Source organism: Mercenaria mercenaria, chromosome 17, assembly GCF_021730395.1.
Source record: "Mercenaria mercenaria strain notata chromosome 17, MADL_Memer_1, whole genome shotgun sequence".
Lineage (NCBI taxonomy): Eukaryota > Metazoa > Mollusca > Bivalvia > Venerida > Veneridae > Mercenaria > Mercenaria mercenaria.
The window spans coordinates 62,062,364-62,077,630 of NC_069377.1; the positions used below are offsets into that span (position 1 = coordinate 62,062,364).

At 35.2% G+C, this 15,267-nt stretch overlaps 1 protein-coding gene across 1 annotated transcript in view; it reads left to right on the forward strand.

The window, feature by feature from the left end:
* LOC123536124 (di-N-acetylchitobiase-like) overlaps nucleotides 1-15,267 on the forward strand; it is a 46,944-nt gene that overhangs the window by 787 nt on the left and 30,890 nt on the right. The window contains exon 2 of the mRNA XM_045318955.2: nucleotides 14,917-15,070. Coding sequence (XP_045174890.2) covers nucleotides 14,917-15,070 — 154 coding nt within the window. The remainder of the gene's footprint in view (nucleotides 1-14,916; nucleotides 15,071-15,267) is intronic.

The following is a 15,267-nucleotide window of genomic DNA, read 5'->3' on the forward strand; positions in this document are numbered from 1 at the left end:
CTTCCGTTGCCGGGTCATCCGAGCCTTATATGTAATAATATACCAAAACTAAAATTTTAACTTTTTTAATAAAAGGGATTCACTTACAGTAAATAATGTTTTTGAATACAGAGAGCACAGGTGCACGTATTAAAACCAACAAACTGTAGGTACAGGCCAATATAAGAAAAATACTATCAGTGCAACCAAGTACAGGCCAATATAAGAAAAATACTATCAGTGCAACCAAGTGCCTGTGTACTTTGGTACTCTGAAGGAAGTTGCTATTCTTACGGTCCCGTAGGAATACCCTCACAGGCTATTCTTACGGCTCTCCCATAAGAATAGCGAAAAGCCCGAATGTGTCTATTCCTACGGCTCTCCCGTACGAATTATGAAAAGCCCGCAGGTGGTTATTCCTACGGCAGTTTTGTGTTACACATAGTACTGAATTCATTTGACTGATATAATTTCACCCAACTTCTTTACTTTTCCGGTAAGGAAATCCAGAGAAGACAAAAAAGGGAAGTGATTTCCCCTAGTATAACGCATTTTATTACTTCCATTTATTACATAAACAAACAATTTTAATATGTCCAATTTATCGTAAGTGTAAGTGTACTTATTTAACTGAAATTTGTCTTCTAAATAAATCAGAAAACGATTGTTGGTTGTACAGATGTAGATGTAAATACATTACGTTATTAATATTGAAACACTAAAAAATATTGACCAATTTTTATTAACTAAACCAGTTAGACAATATTGATCTATGTTTCGTGTATATACATGCAAATTTTTCACCACTCTAAACATGTTTATTGCCCTTTAATTTAGTTTTATACTTGATGTTTGTCACACATCAGCTTGACATGTTTGCATCAATTCAGACCTGACATTTTATTTGTAACACAATGACCAAAATGTGATTACATATCATTTCCGAAATCAGTTGAAAATATATCAGTTGAATGACTTCAGTACAATGTATTGTAATACAAAACTGCCATTGGAATAACCACCTGTGGGCCTTTCACCATTCTTACGGGAGAGCCGTAAGAATAGCCTGCGAGGCTATTCCTACGGGACCGTAAGAATAGCCACTTCCTACTCTGAATGTGGCTGGGGGTCCGATAACTGGACCTCTAGACCCAGAGTCTAGCGGTCTGCTTACTGGAATCCTGTTTTAACATGTTTAAAGATAAAATATAATCTGCTCTTTTTTTGTCAATTCTCAGTATTCATATTGATTATCCGACCTCTAGCCTGCCCTGTACGGGTTGTCTAGAGGTCCGGTAGCTTCCCAAGGGACCCAAAGTGGTATAAAGGATATCACTCTCGCTTAGTAATTTTAAATTTAGTTCAAACAGAAGAGAGCGTTGGTTCGAATCTCACTGGTGTCAAATATAGCATGCACATTATTTGTTACTAAAATTTCTGTTTTTATTATTATCTATTAGTATTCCAGTGAACAACCGAAAAAAAAAAAGAATATGTTTTTCTTTTAAAAACTGCCTTTTCAACATATGATACAAATGTTTAACTGTATATAGCTGCATCTAAATCACATCGTTGCAGTATATGAGTATGCGCTACTTTTCTTTTTTCTCCATATTGGTGCCCGACTTTTACACAACAGCACTTTAACAGATATATTCTTATCAAATTTTATAACTTTTTCAGTAAAAATTCTAGATTTTGCAGAAATACAGACATTTTTATCAAAGCCACTCCTTACCCATTTATGCCCCATGGTCCTTTACTGTAAATTTTTGCAAAAGTTTCCATTGTTTGAACTATTTTACCTGGGTATATATAAATATGATTCACTCTGAATAGTTCCTAGTGAAATATGCGAGTCAGTGTCTGTCTGCTACCCTAAACTGGCGCATATTTGCCCTTGTCCGCAAAGTAAACCCCGGCTTTCGGTTTCGATTTACAAAACTGCAAGCCATTGCAGTGTAAACGTGAAAACCGTCTCATTTCATGCAGAATATATTCTAGCAATAAAAAAGTGTGATAAAAGCACTCGTTTTACACGAATTTGCACAATAAATGGGAAAATTAAGATCTATTTACTTTGGACTTCTTTCGACTACACCACGGAAGCACATGCACTTTCGACCGTATTACTGACCCTATTCGTAGAGTGTTTTCGAATCCTTCTCACTCTTGTACTGTGCTGTGCAGGGTACTCATCCAGCCTCCTTTTGTTTGCGTACATGGCTAAAATAGGCAGCATTTAGAAATCTCTACAACTTTACAAAATCATTATTACCACATTTTCCCGCCATTTTAATTATTGTAATTCTTTGCATTAAAAAGACTACACATGCAGACATGGTTTTTCTTTTAAAAACTGTCTTTTAAACATATGATTTAAATATTTCAATGTATATAGTTGCATCTAAATCAGATTCTAGAGGTACTACACCTACGGATCCATTCCCCTAGACACTTCACATTAGAAAAAATAAGACCATCATGAATGCAGTATATATTTATTGTTATTGGAAACAAACCGCTGTTCTGAGTGTAGTACATAGTAGCGTGTAAAATGGTCCGGACTAACTCCAGACGTGAGTTCAAGACATTTTCAAATAAATGGGGTAACACTGGACAGTGGTAAATATATCTAAGGGTGATGAAATAAAAGTAAAGCTCCAGGGCTCCAGATAAGATGCGTATTAGCATACCATTACTCTTTGAAATAATGCATATACGCATGTCTGATAATTTTTAAGCATATAAAAAGGTATATATGAAATTACAGAAATGCACACAATGACTTTTTACTATAGTGTACACAAAATCTGAATCGTCCAGATGCTTTAGGTAGCAGAGCACAGTCGGCATTAATTCTTCCACATTGAACGTACACACACATTGAATGGTACTCTATAAACCCAGGTTAAACTATATTATACACTCAATGCATGCATAAATCTAAACAGTTGGGAATTAATACTGATGGTTACATGGTAGTGTATTTTAAAGTGGTGTTGATTTAAAAGATATCAACTTCCGGGGCGGAGTAAACAACAAAAATATCTCTTTCTAAGAATGTCAAAAGTGAACAAAAGCTCTACGCATTTTTAAACGAACAAAAAAAATGGTCCCCAAAACATAGTTAAAGGTATATTGAATATTCTATTGGAGTCGGTAGTGACTGTGAAGCGAAAGCAAGTCAAGGGAAAAAAGAAGCAAAAACTTGAATGCCGAATTGAAACTGAACTGCAAACAAATTCATGGGTGTTACACCCAATAAAATATGTATAAAACTGATTCTGTTTTTTATGCCCCCGAAGGGAGGCATATAGTTATTGAACCTGTCCGCAATTTTCGTGTCCGGTCCATATCTTTGTCATCCATGGATGGATTTTCAAATAACTTGGCATGAATGTGTACCACAGTAAGACGACGTGTCGCGCGCAAGACCCAGGTCCGTAGCTCAAAGGTCAAGGTCACACTTAGACATTAAAGGTCATTTTTCATGATAGTGCATTGATGGGCGTGTCCGGTCCATAACTTTGTCATCCATGGATGGATTTTCAAGTAACTACGCATAAATGTGTGGCACAGTAAGACGACGTGTCGCGCGCAAGACCCAGGTCTGTAGCTCAAAGGTCAAGGTCACACTTAGACGTTAAAGGTCATATTTCATGATAGTGCATTCAGATGGGCGTGTCTGGTCCATAACTTTGTCATTCATGCATGGATTTTAAAATTATTGGGCATGAATGTGTACCACAGTAAGACGACGTGTCGCGCGCAAGACCCAGGTCCGTAGCTCAAAAGTCAAGGTCACACTTAGACGTTAAAGGTCATATTTCATGATAGTGCAATGATGGGCATGTCCGGTCCATATCTTTGTCATTCATGCATGGATTTTAAAATAACTACGCATGAATATGTGGCACAGTAAGACGACGTGTCGCGCGCAAGACCCAGCTCCGTAGGTCAAAGGTCCTTAACTCTAACATCGGCCATAACTATTCATTCAAAGTGCCATCGGGGGCATGTGTCATCCTATGGAGACAGCTCTTGTTTTATATTTACAAATTTACTCCTAGTCAATTTCAAATTTTACTCATTCACAAAAATTATGATGAGTAAATAGTCCATGGCCATTCGTAATCCCGCTCGAAAGTAGTTGAGAAATATAGCCAGATATACCAAATTATTCCTTAGTCCAAGACAAAAATAACATGTATTTATCTCTTCTGGGGACCGCGACTGGATCAGGAAATGACGTCATCAATATGGCGACCGTTTACGAAAATAATACTGCTGAATAATGATTGAAAATATATGTAAAATTGCTTATAATATCGAATATGATGTTATTAAACAAGGCAGTTGGACATATCAAATATATTATTTTTGCACTTTCTCAGTAGAAAGTATATTTAAGTTATTTAAGTTGTTTATTTTGTACCCCACCCACCTAATTTACAATGCATTTTTACATATCGCTTCTACCTCCGGAAATAAAATATTTTCGACTAATCTTATGGCGTTGAATCTGAAATAAGGTTATTTCCAAACGTTACAAGAAATATAACATACAATAAGGGAAAATACGTTATTAATATCTGGTTTTAATCAGTACCTACATGTAGAAGGAAAGGATTTTGTCGAAAATGCAATACAAATCAATGTCGGCACAAGTAATTGTCTATGCTGTTATTATTAGAACATGTGCATATTACATGCATTGTTTGCAATTTTATTTAAACAAGATTTAAGTACGATCAAGACGACTATGCCGGTGGAAATTTAACAGATATTTTCTTGAAGTTAGATTCATAATAGTCGACTTAATTACTCAGAATTACTGGTTAATCATATGCATTCAAACTTGACATCAACACTGAAAGCGTTTTACTTAATTCGTCTTCAGCTCCGCGATAACAAAAGTATCTATAAACAATATTATTTATCAAACCTGCATTTAAACGTTTATTATGGGCTTTCCGTAATTATGTTTAGCTAATTGTAGGAGGAGGGGCATCAGGGGCATGGGATAATCATTTCATTTTCTTTCTTTCATCATTCTTTCTCTGAAACTGAAAATATTTCTCAACAGATCCGATTTGTGATAAACTCTGATTCATGTTAATGCAACGCATCTTTGAACCGTAAAACTCTGCAGCAATGCATGTATAGGTAAGAACATGATAAATACATGAACTAAGTAAAGCCAATAGACAGAAAGCTTAAAACGTAAAATAAAGGAACGTAGTGCGGCAAAGCCTTGGAACAGTCAGTTGCAAAACAATGCTGGTGTGCTTAAACAGTAGTTTGGCAATAATGCTCACACTCTAATACTCCACCATATTCCAGTTTTATAGAACATTATACGTAAACTTAATCCCCGAACTGCTGAGTGTCTTATTCAGACTGAGGCACACTATTAATTGAAACACAAAAAAATGATCAAGTAAATATTTACATTAAATACTAAATAGCCTCTGGTCCTTTAGTATTATGAAGTTCGTTAAATATCATTATAATATAATTCAGCTTAAGCTGGTGCTAAAGGGCATGAGATTTTTTTTCACCTTTCTAAACCTCTCAGGAACAAACTTAGTCAAACCAAGTCTTCTATTATCTTGATTATTTGCATTCTATACATTCAAGGAATCTTTTTAAAGCTTTTAACAAATCATTTGCGCATGTTCTCCATGCCGTTACAGAAAGCAGAATACCAGCAGAACATTATTAAGGATCCGACAAATCAGGAAAGTAGAAAAATATCAAAGCAACTCAGTCCAAATGGCCTTTAAGAACCACCAGTCATGGCGTGGTCCACCTCTTTCGTTGGTCACGATCAAAGAGGAAAGTGTAGCATCAAGCTGACAAAAGAATGAACACCGAATATTTAACATATCTCCAAATAAAAGGGTCAGAACCGCATATGATAAAACATTTCATCATTTGTGAAAATTTTCATTAAAATTGATAAATAACTACTGTTTTGATGTACTTAGTAATCGAAGTGTTTTTAAATTGCTATTAAACTTTAAAAAAAATAACCCACATAAGTCTGAATTACAATCGTGAAATTTAGTAGAATATTCTTGCACTTGATAATAGGAGTATATCTGCAAAAGGACATATTGATAACGTTCATTGAATTCTTCAAAGTCGCTCTTGCAAATATATGAAGATTATATAAAAGTTAAGGAAAGTGTATTTATTAAACGTCGCATATAACCGACAAACAACATGACCTATAGCTGATTGTGACAAACTACGTATCTAGTAACAGATAGTTATCTAAGCTGATATACTTGCAGAAGATTGTATGGGGAACATCCCCATCTGAATAGAGAAAAACTCCAGTAAATAAACTTGAAAGTGTAAATCAGTTTAAGATATGGAGATATATCAATCCCAAGCGATGCAGTATTGTAGTCTTTGAATTGTTAGTTTCATTTAATAACTACACCTCCCAGACATAAAAAAAATGTCAATTATTCGAGCAACAACTGACTGTTTGTATTTGAAAACTTCATCAAGAATGCGTGAATTATTTTTCATATAGTAGCCACATATAACTATGTTTAACGTTTTCTAAATCATACGACAAGCTAGGTGGAAGTAGTTCTCATGGATTACTTATTATCTCTCGAAAAACTGCATTCCCTTACCGGACACCGTTTAATACGGAGATGCTTTGACAATCTGCCTCACACGTTCACATGGAACTTATTTTTAGCAATGTTACAAGCAGAAAAAGGCTTAACTGAAATTAAATACACACAAAAAGGCGTTTAATGAAAGCAGTTATTTTGTAATTCATTGGATTATTTGGTAAATAGGTATAAAGAGTAAAGGAATCATATGAAACGACGGAAAGCACTCCCTGTAATTGCTTGATTTTAATTTTTCTGGGAGGTTTTTTTTTTCAGAATCTGCATATACTTTGTCGCAATATTTTTTTTTACATGAGGTAAATATCAGTTCGACATGAAGTTATACGATTTAATAAATTAGAAGTGGTACATGTATTAGAGGTTAGATTATCTATGAAACGAGCATAATCTAATTGTATATGCAATTAAGGAAAATAATATTGCTGATCATATATGCGAGCTTTGCTGGAAAATACAAATGAAGGGATTTGATTAGTGACCAAATCCTGTTCACTGAAAGGACTCAAGGTGTAGTTTTTAGTATTATAAATTTTCTTCTGCAAAACATAAATATACTGTAGCGCTAAACGACGATGACATCATAGACCACTAGTATGCTGGACAAAAACATTCTTAGAGAAATCTTCTGATGATTCCTTTCGTAGATGTCTTTAACTTAGTTTTACTGGGAAGTATGTATTAATTGATTGGATTTATCAATTTCAATAGGAGAATTTGCACTACAAAATAGTTTACAACAAGCTGTAAATGCATTAGAAAAAGCATTCTTAAAATTGTAACAGGTATTTTTTCTATTGATTTTGAGTTCTGACCACAGTGTCGGGGCATTAAGCTGAACTGACACACTGATACAGATAACAAGGATATATAGATACATATAATTATGCTAATCGACTATTGTAGTGATAGATTATCAGACTATTTCTATTTTAAATCGAACATACTGCGCCATTAAACAGACATTTGCTCACTTAATATCGTTATTCAGTCGTTTTCGTCATTTTTTTTATATTTATGGATATTTGTTTTTCATTTTAAACATATTAATTCCATCCTTTTCCATAAAAGTGTTTTATCTGCTAGAATAAACATTACCTTCACTAAATATATCAATTTTGCAATCATAACATAGTTTTCAAAGATGTTGTCACCTGTAATTATTCAGCAGCCTACGTTTTTTTCATTTTTTCTTAAGCCGCCATATTTATGACGTCATAATTTTTTCCAGTCGCGTGTCTGGAAAGAGATACATGGGAAATTACGATAACTCACTTCAATCTACAATGTGGGATAGGTCTCTATATTTCTCAATAATTTTCTCACGGCGGCCCATATTCCCACAAATTGACATGCACTAAAATACTCATAGGCCAAAAAAAATTATCTGGTACCCTGAAGCACATGTGTTATAAATAAAGAACTTTTTCGTATATTATAATAGAACATAAAATGTATGTGATTCGAAATACCCCATATTTAATGACTTTTGTTTAATATAAATAACTTTTTATGCCCCCGAAGGGAGGTATATAGTTTTTGAACCGTCTGTTGGTCCGTCGGTCTGTCAGTCTGTCGGTCTGTCAGTCTGTCCACAATTTTCGTGTCCGGTCCATATCTTTGTCATCGATGGATGGATTTTCAAATAACTTGGCATGAATGTGTACCACAGTAAGACGACATGTCGCACGCAAGACCCAGGTCTGTAGCTCAAAGGTCAAGGTCACACTTAGACATTAAAGGATAGTGCATTGATGGGCGTGTCCGGTCCATATCTTTGTCATCGATGGATGGATTTTCAAATAACTTGGCATGAATGTGTACCACAGTAAGACGAAGTGTCGCGCGCAAGACCCAGGTCCGTAGCTCAAAGGTCAAGGTCACACTTAGACGTTAAAGGTAATTTTTTTCATGATAGTGCATTGATGGGCGTGTCCGGTCCATATCTTTGTCATTCATGCATGGATTTTAAAATAACTACGCATGAATGTGTGACACAGTAAGACGACATGTCGCGCGCAAGACCCAGCTCTGTAGGTCAAAGGTCCTAAACTCTAACATCGGCCATAACTATTCATTCAAAGTGCCATCGGGGGGCATGTGTCATCCTATGGAGACAGCTCTTGTTTTATAATGTAAAAATTTATATACCTATAGTGTGACAGGTATACAATGTACATCATGTCCGTATATTAATTATTTATTTGTGTACATCACCGCTCAATAAAGTAAGCGTCTCTTGAAGAGAGCAGCTCTATTTTTTCTCGGCAAAAACTAGCATCTTGACGTCAATAGACTAATTATTTATACTGTGTTTATCGCTTGAAAAAATGTTATAACCAAAATAAGCAGTTGTTTAATGTGCACAGATACTCACAGGTTACAAACATAACCATTTTTAGCTTGACTTTTCAAAGAAATAGTAGAGCTATTGCACTTGCCCCGGCGTGGTTAAAGTTTCTGATAAAGTCAAATATGTCTGTTACTATCAAAGCTATAAACTTGAATTTTAAAATAGTTATTTACTATCAAAGTCTACACCAGGATAAACAATCCCCATAACTCTGATATGAATTTTGACAAGAGTTATGCCCCTTTTTAACTTAGAACTTTTTGGTTAAAGTTTTATAAAGTTTTTACTGGCAAAGTTCTAATTCAGAGTCAAGCACTGAGAATTCAAGTGTGCTGTCTTACAGACAGCTCTTGTCTAATTTCTATCAGAGTATTTATTGTCCTGAGCTGTAAAACTTTAGAGTGGCCCGCATTTTAGACTAATTCGGAATACCCTAGTAGACTGCAGTGGTTGAGGTACACAAAGGAAGTGTCTAGCCACCCAGTAACTGGACGCCTAGCCTACATTCTAGCCACCCGGTAACTGGACTCCTAGCCTGTCTGCTAGGGTTTATCTAGTCGTTCTTTAGTAAATTTATTTATGACTTATGATGCATTTTTCTGTTAAAATATTGTACATGTACTTTAGATAATTAGTCCAACTAATTTGACGCGATCCTAGGAAATATTTAGTTAAAATTTTTATGGGCAATAATTGAATATCTCTACTCGCATCAAACACTTAAAAGACCAAAGTAGTGGAAGAAACCAATGAAATTGTCATCGCTGCTGATTTGGGTTTAAATGCTGATTTTGAGATAAGTACAAATAAAACTTATATGTATCAAAAGGGGATTCAATCCCTCATTGATTTATGTAAAAATTATCGTATCATGTAATTTAAAAAATTATGAATTTTCTGGTGATTTAAACCTATGTATGTACTGTACATGATTAAAGTTTACCGCATATACACAGCAATATGATCCAATAACTTTACATGACCGGTGTACTGTGATTTATCTTCCATTATTTTGGTAAAACTGGACTTTTCTTCAAATTTGCATATTCAAGTACAGATAACCCATGCAGAAATAAATCCTGGAGACCAGGATATCCCAGGTGAATCCTGAGATATCCTGGGATATCCTATGTGGTATTTTAAGAGCTCAGCTTAAGACAGGAAAAGCCAGGACCAGAATAAAAGAAGACAGGATAAGGCAAGACAATCCAGGACTTATATAAATTGATTGAGGAACAGGCAGGACAAGCCAGGACTTCTTCAAATAAGATTCAATAAGCTGTAACAAATGTAAATCATAATTTTCTTTATGCAGGAAATCCCAGGATATCCTGAGAAATCCTGCATCAAGAAAGGAACCAATGAAAATGAAGGCTTCTGACGCTGTTATACATGTGCCAAAAAAATATTCCCCCTTTTTCTGTGATTATTGCAAATTCTGTTGGCTAAAGAATGGTCAAATTCACTCTTGTACTGTACATATTTATATCAATAACATTCTAGCTATTCCCTTCAGTAACTATATTGTACTCAAGAAAATTGCTCATGAATACCAAAAATTTGAATGTAAACAGGAAGTGCTTTGTTCATGTTGTTGCTGGCACATGGAATGGAGCAAAATATTTTAACTGGAATCTCTAAAAATGCTTAAGTTTAAGAAGGATATCAGGTAAGAACATTAAACTTTTTAATTTTAAATGTAATTCAAACCTGTAATGTCACAGGACCAGAAAAAAATTATAGACTAAAATACCATCTTTATTCCCCTCAGTGTCTTAATTAAACTTTTACCTGGTCACAGGTATTTTTGTTCAGGTATATGTGAAGGATAGATAATTATGCTTCTGTAACAAGAGTTTATCTAATACTTGTATATATTTTAGGTGATTGTTATATAAATAAATTTGAACCACTGACTTAATTACATGGGTGCCTAAATATAATGAGGGACAGGCTGAAGCTGGTCAGGCAAAGGCTAATTACATTCAGCAGTTAATGAAATGAAATGGAGAATGAAAAGAGATGTTGAAAAATTATGCTAATTTGAAAAAAAAACAAAAAAAAAAAAACAATACAACCGGTCAAATATGATCATATTTAAGTATAAAAATAACATTTAACATTTGACATTTTTTATTACATTAATTTTGGTTTATACAGTTGTCAGTGTTTGTGAGATACCTATTATATGAATTCCCCCAAAAAGGAAGAAAAGCTTACAACTTGTGTTTGTCTTTAGGGTCTCATTTCAGTCTAATAATAATCTTAAAGCTACAAAAAGTTAATTCTTTCCAAATGAGACACAATGATTGATTATTTCTAACAATTATTTTAAGGTTAAGTCCTGCACCCAGGATAACCTTGGATGTCCTGGCCCCAGGATTCATTCTACTTGCCAAGAAATCCCAGGATATCCTGGCCCCAGGACACTACCATCCTGGCTTCCTGGGATTTCCTGGTCCTGGTACTCCATCTACATCCCAGGAAATTCCAGGATATCCTGGCCCCAGGACACTTTTCAATCTTGGCTTCCCAGGATATCCTGGGTTTTCCTGGACCTCAAAATGTTATTTTCTACACCCTGGCGTTTCCTGCTTATACAGGATTGTCCAGGAATGTGCAGGAATAAATCCTGTTCCAATTACCGGCGTGAAAAATCTTGAGATATCCCAGGATATCCCAGGAAAATGGCAGGAATTTCTCCTGAGATAACCTGAGATATCCCAGGATAATCCCAGGATTTCCTGGCCTGTTTTCGCACGGGTACTCCTGAACAAGCATGGTGACCTTCAATTTGTTTTTCATAAGTCTGTTTCTAACATGACAGTTTGTTCATACACAAGGTTTGAATAAATTCTATTAATTATTGGGAAATTTTTTACCCAAAACTGCTGCATGCGTCCTTATTCAAATGTATAACTTGGTGTACATTACTAACATCAAATTGGTATGCTCATATTGTCGGTAGTTTCATATTTAATTTTTTTCAGTCTTCTTAATTTTATGATATGTTATTTTGTCAACATCAAGCACTTCCATTGTACAAGTGTTGTACAATGTTGACACTATGTTATTGTTATTTTACATTCTTTATTTTCCATGTTGTGTCATATTTCATGCTATATATTGTGTCATTTAAAACGTGTTTTATATCGTAAAATGTTATCAAAATTAAATGTTAAGTGTCATTTTTTTCATGTCCAGTTTTATAAAGATAAAAGCAAATACAAAATAAGGATAAGTTATAAAAGGTAGCATGTTATGGAAAATTTATCCAATATTTACCTCAACAGTGGAAACAGTGTAGAAAAACATGCTTTGGCCAACAGCTGTCAAGCTTCATAAGATTGCTGCCTGTGGTCAATTGATGACCCTTTTTGCTTTTTAAATCAGAAGGTGAAAGGTCAAAGATACAGTGACCTTGAGACTGAAAATGATTTAGGATCTTCAGTTGGAAAATGCTTAAGATTAGAACTGTCAAACTTCATGGAATGATTGTCTGTAGTCAGTAGATGACCTCTTGTGTGGAGGGATCATTAGGTCAAAGATCAAGGTCATAGTGAGTTTTTAATATTCTATAACTATAGAAGGCATTGGCTAATAACAGCCAAAGTTCATAAGATAATTGTTTGTGGTAAGTGTTTAAACTTTTTGTAGTCAAGAGGTCAAAGGTCAGAAAAAAGTCACTGTGACATTTAGGAAATTAGGGTAAAAGCTTAATCGGAGAACTCTGAAACTTTTTACTGTCAGACTTCGTAGGATGATTGTATAAGGTCAGTAGATGACCACTATTGCTTTAAGGTAATTATACCCCCCCACAAACAAAGTTTGGGTGGTGGGTGTATAGGAGTGAGCTTGTCTGTTGGTTGGTCCCTTGGTTTTCATGGTTTCCGGACAATAACTCATGAAAGGCTTGACAGATTAAAATAATTTTTGGTACACATGGGTAACATGTCAAGTTTGACTTTGGCTACTAACCACCTTTTTGTGCCCCCCCCCCCCCCCCCCCTCCGAGTGGTGGGGGCATATAGATTTGCACTTGTCCGTGCGTCTGTCCGAAGTTCGTGACGTGCCTAGCTCAAAAACTGTTTGATATAAATTGATGAAACCTTGCATGAGTCTTTATCATGATATGAACTTGCGCACCTCCTATTTTTCGTCTGGCTCTGCCCGCTATTTCCAGAGTTAAGGCCCCTGAAATAGTCAAAAATGCACATTTTCACCTAGTGACGCGCCTAGCTCAAAAAGTATTTGATGTAGATTCATGAAACCTTGTATGAGTCTTAATCATGATATGAACTTGCGCACCTCCTATTTTTCATCTGGCTCCGCCCCCTATTTTTAGAGTTATGGCCCCTGAAATAGTCAAAAATGCACATTTTCACCTTGTGATGCGCCTAGCTCAAAAAATATTTAATAAGAATTGATTAAACCTTGCACGAGTCTATAATTATCATGATATGAACTTGGGCACCTCCTTTTTGCATCTGGGTCCGCCCCCTATTTCTAGAGTTATGGCCCCTGAAACAGTTAAAAATACACATTTTCACCTTGTGACACGTCTTAGTGAACTCAAAAAGTATTTCATATAAATGGATGAAACCTTGCATGAGTCTTTATCATGATATGAACTTGCGCACCTCCTATTTTTTTGTCTGCCTCTGCCCCCTATTTCCAGAGTTATTGCCACTGAAATAGTTAAAAATGCCCCTTGTGATGCATCTTAGTAGCTCAAAAAGTATATGATATAAAAGTATATGATATAAATGGATGAAAACTTGCATGAGTCTTAATCATGATATGAACTTGTGTACCGCTTATTTTTTGGCAGGCTCCATCCCCTGTTTTTAAAGTTATGGCCCCTGAAATAGTCAAAAACGCACATTTTCCCCTAATAATGTGCCTAGGTCAAAAAATATTTGATGTAAATTCATGAAACCGTACTTGAGTCTTTATCATGATGTGACCTTGCACACTTGGCACTCGTCTTGAGAATTTTAGTGCTTATTACAGAGTTACGGCCCTTGAAATAGCCAAACTAGTGGATTTTTTGTTTGTGATGCTCATAGCTCAAAAAGTATATGGCCTAGAATACTGAATCCTTTTCATAAAATGTTAATTAAGGCAATATTACCCCCTTAAGACTGTAAACATTTGAATTATTGCCCCTTATTTGTGACAAATGTACCAGTGGGGGGCACATCCTGTGTCCTACAGACACATTCTAGTTTGACTTTGGCCCTTTCCAACTTAAAATTTGCCAAACTCATTGTTTCCAGACAATAACTCATGAAAAGCTTGACAGATTTAAATTATTTTTGGTACACAGGTGTAACATCATAAAATACAAGTTAGTTTCCACTTTGGCTACAAACCACCAATTTTTGACGTAGTTATGACCCCTTTCCAACTTAAAATTTGCTAAACTCATGGTTTCCGGACAATAACTTGTGAAAGCCTTGACAGATGTAAATCATTTTTGATACACAGGTGTAACTTCACAAAATACAGGTCAAGTTTGACTTTGGCTAAAAACCACCAATATTTTGACGTAGTTATGGCCTCTTTCCAACTTAAAATTTGCCATACTTGTGTAACAAGGCCGTATTATTGGGGTATAATTAGTCACTCCTGTGACAGTTCTAGTTTAGTCAAAGGTCAAGGCCACAGTATATTTGAGACTGACAGTTGCACACATAGTTATCTCAGACAAACAATCATTGCAGTATACATTTTTACAAACAGCTCCTGATGTGTTTTTCTGACTATGAAGTTTCTTGGACCATTCTTACCATTCTTCAAGTAGACCAAGTGTGAATAAACTCAGTATCAGTAGTGCCTCGACTAGTACATGACCTTTTAGGCATTTATGATTAACTCGATCTGAATCAATGTTTTTACAAAATGTATTATATTGCTTCACAGACTTTGGTGATAACTAACCGAGATTCAGACTACAAAATGTGGATGTGGGATTCCCTTACAGCTGTGATTGAATGGAATGATGACTTGAATTCAACTTTGACAGATGAACTGATGTGTTATGCCCACTCAAAAGGGAAGAAGTATGGATTTTATGGTATGATTTGACTACATTATTGCAAAGGAAATATTATTAACTCTACATTAAAATGAAAAACAGTTATTCAAGATGCAGACCCTTCTGATGTAGTATCTTTACAATCTCTTACACAGTAATCACTAGCTAGCTGCTTACAGTAAAAAGACATGCCATCAGAAATATTTTCATCAAGACTTTGGCAGTGAGTTTGTTGG